The sequence below is a fragment of the Phalacrocorax aristotelis genome, chromosome 21, assembly GCF_949628215.1.
Source record: "Phalacrocorax aristotelis chromosome 21, bGulAri2.1, whole genome shotgun sequence".
NCBI lineage: Eukaryota > Metazoa > Chordata > Aves > Suliformes > Phalacrocoracidae > Phalacrocorax > Phalacrocorax aristotelis.
In genome coordinates, this window is record NC_134296.1 from 4,281,889 (window position 1) to 4,298,416 (window position 16,528).

A 16,528-nucleotide genomic window follows, 5' to 3' on the forward strand; every position below is an offset into this window, starting at 1 on the left:
GTGGGCCTTCTTTCTGGCAGCTGGCTGCAGATTAAGGTGGGTGGGTATACTGGCAAAGGGTGGGGTAGGAGGGCTTAGCTGGGCATGTAAAATAAATTGTATTTGCTTTTAATAAAACCAAGCCACTTTTGTTTGGATAATAAATAAATCCAAGTTATTCTTATTTTACTGGTTTGGTACCAAGTTTGCAAAAGCTCAGGGGAATCTGTCTGGAGTCCTTGGCTTGTGCTCTGGCTCCAAAGGGAAGCGGATGGGCAGCGAGGCTCTGCAGGGCTCCGGCGGCCAGACTCATTCCCGGCTGCACGTTAGGAGTAAATGGGCTGTGTGGGTTTCGAGCCTAAAGGTCCCAAAGGTTCCTTCAGCTGGGGCACTTGCACGGTGCAGACACGCTCCCCTGGGGATGCATCCCCGGGACAGGCTCCTCCATTACACTTCACCCACAGCTTTAAGGTAAGGGAGCTAATTCTTGCGTTTGGGGTCCTTCCTGAGTCTCGTCAAGCCTGATTTTTAGACATGCGGAATGTTCCCGGGTCCAACTCATGTAAATGGCAGAACTGGGTGCTCGGTGGGACTGAAACCTGGGGCCAAGAGAAGCAAACACCAGTAGCTGAGCGCAGTTGAAATTTGCAGTATCTTTTTAAAATTTGGTCATATCTCTTGTTCTGCCATTTTGAGCCCCTCCATTATTTTTCCCTTCTAGCTACAGGACACCTTTATACAGGACTGCTGCTGCAAGCATATTGCTGTAATCTCCCGAGTAAAAGCTGCATAAGAAGAGGCCATTGAATAGATTGGCTGTAAGCAGGGGTAGGGCTATAAAGCACGAGCACTGCAAGCAGCACTAGAAAGATCATAAGCTACTTTAAAAAAAGTCCTATACATTTCAGGGCTTTATATAACTGTATGTTACCACTGAGCTTATTTACAGTGATGCCTCGTCTGTGTCTTCCAGAAAGCCACATGCCAAAGGATAGGAAGACATAAATTATTTCTTCCTAAAAAGAAGCTAATATCTGGGCTAGAGATTCAATTCAGCGGAGTTAAGAATGATTTAGGGTGCCTGAACATCATTATGCCTGTCCTTTCCCAGTTCGCAGGGCAAAGCCACGAGGAATAGTGAAGAGCAGAGCCACCTAGTGAGGCCAGGAGGGATAAAGCAAGTCTTTGCAGCGATCTCTGCTTTTGAAAAGGGGAAAAGTATTCTTTAAATGGCATTTACGTTGGTAACTGACTCCAGATCTGGTTCAGACCTGCCACGTTTTAATAGCATTTCCCCATTAAATATACGGATACATACTTGATCAGCTTTCATACATTAGTCCTTTCCTCTTCTACACATTTATTTTCCTGCAGGTAAAGGAAAATCTGGAATTAAGAGTAATAGATTTTTTTTGATCTTTTCATGTTTGCTCTCCCCATTTTCCCAACTGGGGCGACTAGCTGACTTGCTCTTGTCTTCATTTCGGTTCCTCTTCCTTCCAGTCCACCTATAAATGCACCAATAGCTTCTCTTTGCTACTTGCATTTCCTTGCAGGCAGCAAAAATAGCAAACGTTCCTACGTGTAATATACATAATAGCTTGAAATCAATTGACAAAGTTAAATTCAGCAAAGCACCCTCTTGTATTAATATTTAAAGCATCATTTAGTATATTTGCTATTTAAACAGATACACTAAACGCCCTTGAGTAAAAATAACTTTAATGACATTCCAAAGTTGGCCATCTAGAAAATATCTTAGTTATATTGTGCAGTGCAGACCAAAACCAGCCTCTGCCTTTGTGGATCTAGGGGGGCCCTGGTTTCCCATTAGTGCTGCGTAACGGGGCTCGTGCTCCTGGTCACGCGGTGGCTGGAAGGAGCACGTGGCCACGCAGCCCTTGTCTGGAGCCATCGCGGTGTTACAGACAGACCAAAGGGAAGAGGAGAAAACCAACCCAGAGAGGTGCTGGAAATTCGAAGCGTGGCTCGGAACCTGGCTTGCTAAAACCAGCGGCGTTTTGCCTCTGAGTGAGAAAGGGGATTTCACCTGACACCTGCTGTGTGTGAGCTCAGGGCTCTCCTCCCTGCCACACACCACCTCCCTGAGGGGCCCTCTTTCCCAGCGGGTCCAGAAGGAACACGGGGAAGTTTTGCTTCTGCCAGCATTAACCAGGCAGCAGGCAGGCTGGATCACCTTCGCAGGCACGTAAGGTGTTTGCCCAGCCTCCCCAAAATTAGCTTATGGAATAGATACCATCTCCCACCCAGAGTCAGGAATATTCATAACCCTCGATGGGACATGTCTCGGTCTACATGATTCAAGCAGTGACTCAGACAAAGACCATGCCTTCGTGACAGCTTTCACGGGGTCATGGCATTTAGAGAGAAGAGCCACCTCTCAGATCACCATGTCTAACGATGATCCCCCTCTTCAAACTTCAGCCAGTCTTTCCAGAAAGACGCATTTGATATTAAACTGATCGTTACACTTGATCTTAGCCCAAAGGGCACATCCCCTGGCTGCTGGATACACAATATTTGTGCATAAACAAGAAACCTTTCTGCCTTTCAGTCCAGCCTCTTTTCCTAAGCCTTGCCTCATTCAATAATTTACCAGCTGTTCCAGAAAACACTCTGGCTTCAGCAGTAAGGAACTTTGATTGATTTGCTGATGTCTGGAGCTATGTTAAAATATAGAGTCAAATGCTAGGGAGGATTTGCTGCTCCGTGCGTGTAAACTTCAGAGAGCTCACTACGGGCCAGCAGCTCTCCCCACCGCCCCTTTGTTAGCATGGGGTGGTGCAGAATATAAATTCCTGGGGCTTTGAGCACCTGCAGCATGGTGGGGGCTGACCTTTCCCTTGAACTGCTCCCACTAAAACTGCAGCAGAAGCCCAGCAGGAAGGAGGCTGTGCTGCTTGGAGCTGTCATTAGCTACCAGTTGGGCTTTGAATTAATCGGACAGCCAGCAGCGCCTGCCAACCAGACTGACTCCTTCCCAGCTCTACAGCAGTGTGGTAATGGGTGTGCGAGGGTTGGGGATCACAGGCCAGAGAGGCCCCGGCTTTAGCTGTGAAGATGAGGCAGGCAAGGAGGTGAGAGCATCACTTATCTCTGCCTGCACCACGGCTCATGTCAGCTCTGGCGTAGCGCCTTCCATGGGGAGCCACCACCCTGCCCAGAGGGACGCAGGCACCGTCCAGGTCCAACCTGTGGGATGCTGCAGCGGCCGACACCAGTCCCTTCTTTTAAATCTTGGCATTGTGATCCTGCAGTGGGCGGAGAGGGTCAGGTGAGAGCCTACAGGGGCCGAGGGAAGGAAAGCTGCCTCTGCACATCACTGTCAGAGTGTTTATTTATTTATCACGTAACGGTAGTTACAGCTGGAAAAAGCAGGAGGGGGATTGCTGCCAGACAATGTATCTAGGGAGATGTTTTGTTAGTGCCACCAGCTGTCCCCTTGGAATAGAGAGCACGTCTGAGCCATGACTCACGCAGCCAGTGTCTCATTTCACTCTCCCATCTATCCAAAAATGTTCCTCCAGCCCGAGAATGCAATAAAAGCCTCCATTTCCTGGCAAGGACTTTCACAGCCAGGTCTCTTCTACTGCCCCTTTGTGATCAGGGAAGAAAAACAGCCATTTTAACTTCGGGAAAGTAACTCCTGCTGCAATTAGAGGAACAGCAGATGACCTGCCTGGGAGAGAGGTCCAGGGAATACAGTCTCTATGTGAGACACTTATTTAAGATGGGGAAAATGTGTTTCAGATTGTTCAGATATGCTTCTAAAGTCAGTGGAGAAACTCTTCTGGACTTGGATGGATGCAGGATCAGACCTTAATATCCAGTACTCCAGCAAAGCCAGAAAACTTCTCCTAGAACAGGCTGTCACCTCAGCCCTGCCTTGCTGGCAGTCACCTGCGCTGGCAGCGTTCGCATCCAGGCAGCTCTTCAAATCTGACTGCAGGGAGGTCTGCTCCTCCCCGTTACTTCATCTAGCCCTGCTCAGGCGCTCTGGCCTCGATGCCCCAACACAGTGAAGCCAGGCCTTTTAAAATAGAGGGAGACAGACTGCCAGATGCTGCAGGACACATCTGTCACGGGATGGAGAAGGGGCTCAGGCAGGAAACCACAGCTTGGGCTTGTGCCACTGAAATGGAGCCGCTCAAAGGCCGATCCTGTGGCTGCGGGGCAGGGCTGTGGCCACTCCGTTGGGGGTTTCCCCACACAGGGTGCAGCTGCTGAAGAGGATCACCTACGAGGGAAGAGTCCGCACCTACCGGCTGCATCCAGTGTGCGGGGAGAGGCCACGGGGCTCTGCTGGAAATGAGCATGGTTTGGCCCTTGCTGTGGGGGAGCAAACGGGGAGAGGCAGGGGGCTGATCCTCATTCTCCCTGCGCGAGACCCGACGTGCGTGCAGATCTCCTGTGCCTCTTCCGTGGCTGAACAGCGATTCCGCTGTGCAGGGCTCGCCGAGCTGAACAACATTCGTAATAACCCATTGAATCAGTGGGGAGATGAGCAGGGTGGAGGGAAGCCTCAAGAAAAATGCTGGTTGGCAAGTGCAATGATTTTAGTTAACCGAAGTCCCATTGGGAGGTCCTTACGTGAGGCTAGTCGCACCCCTGGCACCTCTCAGCACCCATGTCCCAGCTCCTCCTCTGAACTAACTGATGGAAAACAATTCCCATCACTGGCTTCTGTCATTAGGCCCACACACTCACGCTCTCGCACACATGCGCACGCTTCAGGGGAACTAGGGTCACTTAAAACCAACCGAACAGAATTGATCAAAGCTTTGATTCCTATGGCTCTAACGCAAAATGTCAGATTGACAGCAACTCGGTGGCGTCCCTTTATATTTTTGGTGCAGGCAGACGCTGCAGGGGGGTGGATCATGACTATGTAGTGCACTGCCCTAGATGGAGCTGCGGAGCAGCTGGGGAAGGGCCCGATGGAGGTAGAGTCTCAGCACCACATTCCCGAGATTAGATTAGAGCTCAGCCCTGAACCCTGCAGAGGGGCCACACCAGTGAAAGCTAAAGGCTGCAGGAAAGATGGGACCCTAGCTGTCAAGAGCTTCCAAAAATAAAGAAAAGTGGGTCAGAGGGACTGAACAGGGTCTGTGAATGCTTCTTTAAAGCATGAGGGTAAGAAGGAAACAAGCTGTCACTCATCAAGAGAGGATTCCCATGCCCAAAAACACTGCCTGAAATGTCAAAGGTGAGAGTAATTGGACAGGGGAGTTGGAATTTGAGCATCGTTACCATGCAAGAGGAAAAACACTACACCTGCCCTCCAGGAAAGTATTTTAAGCTTAAAAATAAATAAAATTCTGCACCATAAAAATGAAAGATATATTTTCCACGGATAGGATGTCTTGGAACTTGTCAAATCCTTGATTGCGCTGTTGTCACAATACTCTCCATGCCAGCTGTGTCAGTCATCAAATAAACAACTTCTCATCACTAGCAAACAGTGTGGGAGTAAAAGTGGGGGGGCCTCTGTCCCCAGAACGACCGCATTTCAGTGATGTCACTAATAAAAAGCTACAAAGGATTTTGTAGCACAGAAAGGCAGGCTGTTGTTAGCAAGGGGGCTGGAAAGAGTAGCCAGAATAAATGATCTGTGATAATCTATTATTTATTATCTATGATAAAATTATCTGCTCAACGACATATATTTATTTCACTTTTTGATAGTGCAGACCCCTCTAAAGTTGTAAAGAGCTGACTACAACAGTATCACAAAGGCTGACTTTGGCCTGAAAGCAGGTATTCACACCTATTTAATTTCTACAGAATACGGTTTATCCTCCTCAACCTAAGAGCAGGGTTTCCGCTAAGTACAGACTGAATACTTACTCAAATACAGCTTAATATTCCATATTTACCCAAATCTTCATGACAGTGGGTTCTGAATTAAGTGCGGAAGCCAAGATACTGGAGATTTGATTTCTAATATGCTTTGGCCAAAAACTGAGTTTTACACAGTTACGCATTTTCCATTTACTTTCACCCTCATGGCATAGCGGGATTAGTCTCTGAGAGAAATCTTACTCAGGTTTTCATTAGGCTTGGCTCACATGGGATTTATACAAACTTTAAATGATTTAAATTTAGAGGGAGAAATTGGAAGAATTTCACATAATCCTGAAGGAAAAAAAAAAGACAAAGCCCCCCTAGCCCAAGCATATAAAACTCCTTTTAGAGCTTATGTGAAAGCCACATTACCCCCGCGTGTCCTTCTAAGCCTGATGCAGTGCCCAGCAGCCCAAACATCCCAAACTTGTGTCAGTAAAATCCTTATAGTCCTCCTCATTTCTCTTTGTATGAAAGGCAGGTTCCAAACCCACACTAGCTCAGGCAAATCCCAGGAAGTACCTTACCAGAGCGTCTCCAGTACCCTGTCCTTGGCACGCTGCTGATACCAATCCCAGTTACCGCACACCCACACCCACTTCACTTCCCATCACACCTCCACCAGGGGCTCTCATCTGTTCGATTCTTTGGCTCCAGTGCAATCGCTCCTTCAACATCTGCATCCTCTGCAGCAGCAAAGGTGAAAGAAAAAAAGAAATGTTGCAAGAATCACTGAGGGCAGCAGGTTTCAAATGCTTACTCTTACCTAGCTCTGCTGTCGCTGCCTGTACACCGGGCACTTCTCAAGCATTCAGGCAACAGAGAGAAAAAATACAGAATAAGGGGCAGATGCTCAGTGCACACACGTGGAATTGCCCTGCACCAAAAATACTGCCCCACCGTGAATTGCAAGGCTGACTTTAAAATATCTGGGAGAAGGTTCTGGTTTGCATTTACTCCAGTACATCTGACACCAACTTTGACAAGCACCTTCAACTTCACCCTGTTCATCTCCTGTTTTCAGTGCTCCTGCATGGAGAAGCAGGGTGGAGGGAAAGGTAAGTCTCCTGCTCCTCTGAGCATGCCTGCTGTTACACTCCAGGTGGCCCATGAGGCCAAATCCACCACCAGTGAGGATTTTTCAGGAAACCATGGGGGGACTGCCCCTTTCCCCTCTTGCCTGAGCCAAAACAGTGGTCCTTCAAGGTCAGCAACATAAAAAACTGGCAAAAGAAGGTAGTTGGAGAAGCTGCCAGTGCTGCACCTTGCCAGCTATCTGTCACGCTAGTGGATAAATAGATACTTCTGCTTCCAGGATTTTCCATCCATTGCTTAACCCGCCCACCGTGAAGTCGTCACTTAATTTTAAATTAAAAGGGGAGCAAGAGGGATTGTTAAAAAGACCTAGAGAAAGCAAGGGAAGGAGGTGACATCTGAGAGCCCTGGGTCATCCTACTCCATCCAGCCTCTATCGTTGCTGCTTTGTTCCATATTTAGCTCCTGACAACTGTGCCTAGTGCAGGAACTCCCAGCTCTGTTTTTCCCTCTTCCCTCTGCTGTCTCCTCTCCCATACAGCTCTCAGAAGTTGCTCTTTCTTTTTCCTAGTGGCCATAACTTAATACCCCTGTACTCAAGAAGATGGCAGAAAAGCAGGAGGAGCCCAGCAACACCCAGAATGGCGAACCTGACAACGCAGAAGAGGGCGAGGAAAAAAAGAAGAAGAAGTTGAAGCGGGAAGACCTGCCACCGTTTGAAATTGTGACAGGGTAAGAGGCTTAGATATAAATATGAGGGTGCAAGAGAGCAAAGTGGGGAAGGTCTCTGCCTCAGCTCTTCTGTTGGGTAATTAAAGCCGGTATCTTCAGCCAGAGCACTTCTGAGTATTTTTAAATGACGTAAGTATGGCTTTCATTATTGTGGGATTTTGTTACAAGTTTCACCGAGTTTTAGAGAGGACGGGTTCACACCAGGCAGGCAGACCGATCTGTTTTATACAAGCGGGTCTGTTTCTGTAGTGCTGACTGATTCCCTTACAGTGCAAGCAGTCCCACTGACTGCAATGGGATCACTTGGCTGATATCAGGATGGAAGGTATTGGCCCTTGATGAGCACTGAACATTGATTTCTTGGTGTGATCAATGGCTCTTGTCTGAAAGTTTCTCTGTCTGTGGATTAGGAAAAATACCCTTGCTATGGCTGATTTGCTTTATGGACCTAAGGGATAGATTTTTCACGAGAGCTAAAAGTCCATATTTTAAAGGGCTCCACACCCACAGCTGAAACCTGACTTTCAAAAAAAGCCTAACTCACAGAAAGGCACCAAAACAAGAGGCAGTTTTCAAGACAGCAAAGCAGCAAGCAGCTCCTTTTGCTCCAGTGAGCGTGGCCTTTGAAAAGGGCAGATATAACAGAGATCATCTAGGAAGCTGAACTCTGTCAGACATAACGGACAGCTGCAACAAGGGGGAAAAAAGTGTGTAATCTGCTATCTCTAAGCATTTCAAAACGCACATTGTAGCAGTAGCAAGATGCCCTATATAGTTCCTCCCTCTGGTCTCCCTTAGCCATCACCAAGGCAGTGTTCCCAGAGTGTAAACCGAAACCATGATTTCTTCCAGCTGCTTGAATGAAAAGCACAGAGCAGACTCTTAAAAACCCCCTTGGAACCCTTCTGGCTGCGGCACAGTAACTGGTAAGAAAGATTTTTAAAAAATTGAAAAAAATTGGGCTGGTATCTCTGAAAACAATGCATGCGGCAGGACGGCCCTTGTGTCTGATCTCAGGTAATTGGGTTATACCCCTGCACGGGGCTGAAAAAACCATTTTCTTCTTGAAATATGTTTTTCTGAAAAAATCAGTTCTTGGGCTGGGGTTGTTCACAGCCTTTGGTCTCTGCCCTAGCCAATCACAGAAATAATACACGTCTGCTAGAGCAGTGACTTTTTAGAAAAGCACATCCCTCTGCTAGGAATGGAGCTAAGACACCAAAAATGGTTTATATAAGCTACTGGACCAACACCACATATGGCAACAACTTCTAGACATTTAAGATATGCACTAAGATCAATCTCAATGAGGAAATCAGATTTTTCAGCCTTAGAACACTCAATTTGCAGTTAGAAATCTTCAGACTTCCTTGCTAACCCCAACGACCTGGATAGGAATCAGTGAGCTCATCACGGGTGAAAAATACTTTCTTGGTGTCATCCTGTAATGAAATTATCTGATGAAATTACAAGGGTCTTGCAGAATTTGTCAGGACTTTCCGCTCCAGAAAGGCAGCAGCAAGAGCGTGAGGGATGCCATGTGCTTGCAGAGGGAAAGGTGTAACAACAGGAACTTAACCTGCTGGGGCTTAGGAGTGAGCCGCGCTGCTGGAGCTGCACCGGGGCAGAGGTACCAGAGTAAGAGCGGCAGGTGAGGCAAGGAAGCCTCGAGTTCAAGTCTGTGCTATGGTATCTACGTATGTTAAGCTGGTACCAACTGATTTTCCCATTCTATATGCTGGTACCAAGCAAGACGAGTTTCTGAACTGAGAGTACGTAGGCATTTGGTGAGGGAGCTGTCAGTATGCAAGTATTTATACCATCCTCATCACGATACTATTTGGAAAGTGCTTATAAATATCTGGTGAATTCCTGTAGGAATCATGACCAAATCTCCTCTGATTATTAGTTTATGACTCATATGCTGACTATTGAAGGTGAGAATGAGGAAGCAAAGCAGAAATCCTAAAGGACCCTGAAAATCCAGAAATTTTTACTTTCATTTTAAGAAGTACCCCGTGAGTTCAGACTGTGCCTCAAGCCAGTATGATTGCTGTTTGGACTTTTCTAATTATTTACGGATTTTAAGACAATAAAGCCAGTTATATGAATTATGAGAAAACACATAACTGCAGCTGTGGAAACACTTAAATTCAATTACACTGCATCTCAGTTTTAGCCCTTGGATTAGGGGCATTTTAAGACACACAGCCAAGTTTTCAAGCTGTTGCTTATAGCTCTAAGGAGTCTGGCTTACACAGAAAATACTGGGAACCTAATCACTCTGTTTACGAATATTAACCCCTTTTTTTTTGGTCAACATTTGGCTCAACACAGTCCTGGATAAATACAAGTCCCATCTGTGTACGTTTCTTGACATTTAAGTAGACACTTTTATTTACACTTTCCCCAGGCTGTAAATGAGGCTCCTTCAAGCCCTGGTAAATCCTTGGTTCCTGTTAACAGTTGATCATTACAGACGTTCTATAATCAATGAGCCCAGCATGAGGGTGTTTATTTGTGAACACTTGTCAAGGAGCGAGCAAAAGGACACTGTTTTATCAGCTCAAATAACCTAAGTCCATAGTATAAATAGTCATTGAACAAATATGTAAGTCTAAAGAATATGTTCTACTAGTTTACAGCATCTTTCAGATAATCCCACATTTTTATTCTCTCGTTAGAAGTTATAATTCTCTTCTTCCGCCCAGCATGCAACAGCACTGGGGTCATGCTGGGCAGCTGCTCCATTCCCCCAGCCTACCTTATTTCAGCAAATTTAAAAGCACGTTATCTGTTCAGTCCAGTAGCATTCTTACAGATTGAGGTTTCAGCCTCAATGGGCAAAATAGGGATAATATTAACATTTGTACACCACCCGTCATTCAAACATGGGAAAATAGGCTTGCCAGGAATTAGTCGTTTACTCAGGAACAGTCAGGAAGCTATTCAAAGCTAGACCTGAGTTAACAAAGTTGGCTGTTTCTTGTAGTAGTTGACACAGCTATTTCAGGGATGTATTTTGATGCTCAGTTGTTGGGAAAGAGTTTTAATCTACCCAAATAAACAATACAATTACAGTATTTCACTTTGCAATAAATGATGAGCGTCACCTGCCAAGCATGCTGTAACTCAGAAGTGATATGCTGTGTATGGCATTTAAGTATGTATGCAGTCTTCCGGTACATACGGTTTGTTCTTGCCCATTCTTTCACCGCTGAATCACTCGCTTTAGGGCTTTCCTGTTGCTCGGAGGGCCAGCGACACCTCGCCCGCTGCTGGGAAGAGTCCCATAGCAAGGACTAGGCTAAACCCTGTCAAGACAGAAGTCTAGAATTCACGCTTGTGCCGAAACGTCCTCCCTGCTCTGGTTTACGTGGGATTAAGCAGATTCTTGCTAACTAAAACACACAGCCCATTGGTTGCCTACGTACCCCTGATCAGCAAATTTTCCATGCTCTCAGCCAGCTACTTACTGACTTGGAAAACGCCCTTAGCTTTGTTTATATTCTTTATCGGAAACTTATTAATTAAGCTGATGCCTATTCCATGTTGCTAGGAGGACAGATTTAGGTGAACATCCCAGATAATCCTAGACAGACGCCAAGATGATAAGCAATAAAATCTGTCTGGAAGGCCTGACTAAATACGCCACTGAGTCAATACATCCTGGAACGGATCGCTGCCGTTCATCAAAACATACAGACTCAATCTCATCACTGATGTAACCGCTCTGCAGTCAAGACAGTTAAATCAGGAATGAACTTCCATGTGACTCTGATGTGCTACATTTAAATACATGATGTTATTTTAAAACAACCTACTGTAGCCTTACAAACTTAGCTCTGAAACAAGGCAACGGGTGTCTTATGTCAGACCCAACATAGCTGGACTTCAAAGAAATCATTAACTAAAGAATCATTAAATCATTAACCATTCATTATGTAGGCTATAAAGCAGGAAGTGATTTTTTCTTTGTCTCAAAGAACAAGAGAAAGGAGTTCGGGGAATAAGAGACACTATGCTAAATTAGAGTCTGATAATCCTCTAATAAAATCAGTGAAAATTTTGCAATTCATCTTAAAGAAAATGAGACTCGCTCTAACATGCAGCTTTCAGTTATCTAACGTAAGGGAACAGATGTCAAAATGCTACAAAAAGGAAGTTAAAGTAGTCTTTCCGGGTACTTTAGAACTTGTATAAACCAGCACAAGTTTCCCTTACCTAGGCTTGTGCAAACTCTCAGTGTAAACCAGAGCACCATAGACCAAATCACAGCAAACCAGCGAGATTTATTTGCTCATTAATCAACACAGAAGTCTGTACCCACACCACTGCTTCCCATCCCTCATTAATACTCTGCCAGCTAAAACAGTAATAGCATGGAAGGATCCCAAACAGACTTTTCTATTGTTTAAGTCCCATCCTGTGCAGGTCTCATTTAAGTAGGATTGAAGAATGTAAGGCTTTAATTACACTGTTTAAGCAGCAGCTGAAAACCTGCTTCTAGTAAAATTTCTAAAGCCAAACTCTAAAATTCCACTGTCATGCATCGATGATATATGAGAAGAATTACGGTGGTCCTTAACTGACAGCAACAGTAGATATTCCCCGCATAGACATGATTCTAGGAACAACCTTGTTTCGACTCGAACGTCTTGTTGCATTTGGGAGACTAACGATCTTCCTCTCTCAGCACACAGTGCACCAGCGCCAACCTAACCCCACCAACTCTCGCACCATCTGGCCGGTATAGTACACTCATATTCCCAGTGACCTTGTTCATCTGTAAAATCTTGCTCTTGGGAAATCCAAAACAGAAGTGGGAACTACAACTCCAGGCCTTTTACTGCGAATCTGCGTAGCAGACCCAAATGGACCTTAGATACTACTGTAGCGCCATAAAAACATTAGACCTAGAGGGTGTTCTTTTATGTTTTAACTTTCTCAAAAGCCAAAAAAGCCACAGGACTTTGTCAGCAAGAAAATACACATACTGAAATTTCCAAAACTCTGTAAGTGGAATTAAACATTTATGGAAACCTGTATTTAAACTTTTAAAACAACTCAGCTAAAGAAGTTTGACAATCGCTGTAATTTACTCTGAGTTATGTATTTAGACAGCACACTATTTCCAATTCTTATCTAAGCAAGAAGCCGTTTGCTTACCGTATGTCGTGTAATATTTGCAGCCAGGTATTACATGAAGAACTCTTAAGTGCCTGTCCCTGGTCTTTCTGTTCAAACATTCCTGTTCCCATCCCTCTGATTCGCACCCGCTGTTTGGGGTGTTCCATGCAGTCCTGGCAAAGCCTGATCCATTGCGCTCCATAGAAAGACATCTACTAATTTTTAAAGGCATCAGATCCAGCTCCTTACAGTCCTTATTCCTGACCTGCAACCTTCCCACATGCTCACTGCGGCCCATACCGGCATGTCCCACTAGCAAATTTCCAGTACATTGGCTCGTGGTTCCCACATTACTGAGTGAGCACGACACACCGATATTGATTCTCTCCACTCGTTTCCATACCCTTCACTTCCACTCTCTCTGGAGACATCTTGTGAGATGTTGCATCACAAATTGTTCTTCCCTCTCGGCAGAACGACATTTTGCTGCTTACTCCTGCAGCCTCGTTTCTCTCCCCAGTTAAAATTTCCGATAGTCTGAGAACCCTGACCTTTGCTCAGTGTACCCCCTGGAGAGGCCTGACATTATAATCTGACTGTAGATGAGACAGGGATGAATGAGACACTTACTGTTTTACAAAGATTCATTATTGCCTCACGGGGAACATCAAGGTTATAGGTGCACCTAAAGCTCAGATGAGGGGAGTACAACATGCCAGGTGATTACTAGTGTGTAATAAATGAAGTGTTGTGTTACTCCTTTTCATTATTTCACTTTGGCTACTCTGTGCAGTCTTCACTCCCATCCTCTGCAGCATTTAGCAGGTCACAAGGCATGTTGTCAGCAACATCCTTTTCATCTTTCCACCTAACATCCTTCAAGTACTAGCTCTTGTACTGAAGTGCTCCACAGTTAGATGTTACGGAGGGCGATCAGGAAAGCCTGGTCCTCCATCAGAAAATAAGAGGTAGGGGACGGTGCAGCCTTCCTTTTTCACCTCTTCAGTCAGCAATGCATAAAAGCCATATGCAGTATTTTAAGGGACCAATTTTAACTTCCCTAAATGACAGCAGACTACCTTCTCTGCGTGAAAGAGGACTGCAAACACATTACTCGCCGTGATGACTCACTTTGGATTATGCTCATTTAGAAACCCAGAATGGAAGAGGCGCACAACATTAAAAAAAAAAAAAAGTATCTGAAGTTTATCAGTGGTACCCTGGAGACAGCTATCGAATTTCAGTGGGAAACCTCACAGCAAAGTTAGATTTGATCTCAGGTATTTTATTAAACCAAAGTCACAACATAATCCTACTGAACGTGAGTATTCAACTGATACTGGAGGAGTAAAACTAGAACATGTAAAAACTGCAACTAGTCAGTCACGCTTGCCTCTACTCAGAGGAAATCCAGCCCGCAAATGCACCGGGGGTAAAACGTTAATTAGCAATGCCAGAGTTATCATCCCAACAACGTAGGACAACCGATCCTGCAGATTAACGTTGCAACACCACACTGAAAGAACTATATTGACAGCCTAGAAAACAGTAGAACAGTTCGGTCTACAGGTGCATTAAGACTGGGAAAATGCAATTGTAAATATCATAGTCTCGAGAAGTGCACTTCAGAAGGAAGTTTCTCTTCAAATACCTCAATGCAGGTACCACAGATTCCCAGTACAAGTTTGTTAAAATGAAGTGAAAAAGACTAGGTAGTGAGAATGGGCCTGGAAGCCTCACCACACAGCGAAACTAGCCAAGTATCTTGTAATTTTTAATGTATTTTTACCCTCCTATGAAAAGGCATCTCCTTTTAATACTTGGAGAAATACAGCCATCATAGATGCAGCAACTTGTCCAAGATCAAGCAGGAACTAAACCAATCCTATAATAATGCTTTGTTATCTGCCTCTGAGATGTTTCTCTCCTCTCCACTCTTTTTAGGGAGCGCCTCCCAGCCATATTTTTCAAATTCCAGTTCAGGAACGTGGAATACAGCTCAGGCAGGAACAAAACCTTCCTGTGTTATGTTCTCGAGACCCAAGGCAAAGAGTCAGTGACGTCCCGGGGTTACCTGGAAGATGAGCATGCAGCCGCCCATGCAGAAATGGCTTTTTTCAACACGATTTTACCAAAGTGCGAATCAAGCCTCCGCTACAACATCACCTGGTACGTCTCCTCCAGCCCCTGCGTGACCTGTGCTGATCGGATAACCGAGACCCTAAAGAAGAACAAGAACCTGCGTCTGACAATCATGGTAGGGCGCCTCTTCATGTGGGAAGATCCAGAAATGCAGGCTGCCCTGAAGAAAATGAAGTCAGCTGGCTGCAAGCTGAGGATTATGAAGCCTCAAGACTTTGAGTATGTCTGGCAGAACTTTGTGGAACAGGAGGAAGGAGAGGAAGCAAAGGCTTTCGTGCCATGGGAGGACATTCAAGAGAACTTCCAGTATTATGAGGAAAAGTTGGCCGAGATTTTGCACTGAAGCTCACGTGAGTGAGGATTTCCACTTGGTCACCCAGCTCCTTGTATTAGTATTACAGACGCCTCTTTTATCTTCAGGTTCTTAAGAGTTGAAACCAGAGCCAATTTCAGTTACTGTTGCTCTCACGTGTACCTGGCTGGGTTTGCCTGTACCTGAATATCAAAAATAATCCTAGGCAGTAACTTACCCCTTCAAGGGCTGTAACGCTACAGCAGGCTCCTGCACAGACGACACAGGAGGGACTTAGAGCTTTTTTTTTTTTTACCTCCTCAGAGCAAACACCTCCAGGCATAGCAAAGAAAAAGGTACTAGGGTCACTAGGTGCCAGAGTAGTACCTCGTTGTTCCCCATATGCATAATATCCAGGACATGTGGAAATAGTGAGAGGAATGGAGAGAAAAGGGGATTTCCCCCACCCGCCCGAAGTCTAACCCTCCAGAAAAAGCCCCAACCACTAAAGTAAAAGTCATCACTGCAGAACTCCCTTCCTTCTTTTTAAAGGGGTACTAAAGAGTCACCTATTTAAGCCATAAAACATGAAAGCATCTGAAGCTTCTAACGTGTCCCTTTCTCTTCCCCCAGGACCCATTCAGAAAAGACCTATGAAGAGATGCAACAGACTCGGACATCTGGGACACTCCTGCTTTCCAAAGCTTTGATTCCAGCAGGGTGAAGCACCAACTTCTGGAAGACTAGGCCGAATGGACTACACAACAGTATACAACACAGATCTTTGGTGTTTGGGATTTTTTTTGGTTTATTTTGTTCCTCCCCCCCGCCCCAAACCAACCCATGCTGCCTCTGCCGATAGCAAAAAAGGCAGCAACATACCACGTGGTTAAAGCCTCGAGTGAAACGGCTTGCAGTGGAAAGGAAAAGGGAAGACCGTAGGCCTCACAACGTGGGACTAATTTACGAGAAAAGATGTTAGAACAAAGCTGCCACTTAGATATATGCATTTAGAAAGTACGTACTTCATAAATGTTAAAAAGAAAAGGATTTAAGATTAAAAAAAGGTTTCCTTCTTCTATCTTCCTCAATAATCAGAGCTGTGTTTTAAATTAAGGCTAACTGGTCTATTGTAAATTATGATGGAGCCTTAAGTACTCGATTTCAAACACATCAAATACCTTCTCCCCTTGTACAATGACGTTTGTGATATAAAACTGGGAAAAGCAAAATGAAATAAAATTGGAAATCACTGCAAGAGCTATAGCACTGTTTATTCCTTCTTCTCTATTTGCAAGAGGTCCTAAATTTGATCTGACAAGTGAGACACCCTGGGACAGCCACGTATGAAGT

The 16,528-nt window shown here is 45.2% G+C and overlaps 1 protein-coding gene across 1 annotated transcript in view; it reads left to right on the top strand.

Moving 5' to 3' along the window:
• Nucleotides 1-16,441, top strand: part of APOBEC2 (apolipoprotein B mRNA editing enzyme catalytic subunit 2) — a 21,263-nt gene extending 4,822 nt beyond the window's left edge. The window contains 3 exon segments of the mRNA XM_075115461.1: nucleotides 7,451-7,611; nucleotides 14,686-15,233; nucleotides 15,809-16,441. Of these exon segments, the coding sequence (XP_074971562.1) occupies nucleotides 7,451-7,611; nucleotides 14,686-15,226 (702 nt within the window). The 3' untranslated portion in view covers nucleotides 15,227-15,233; nucleotides 15,809-16,441.
• Nucleotides 16,442-16,528: the final 87 nt, after the last annotated feature.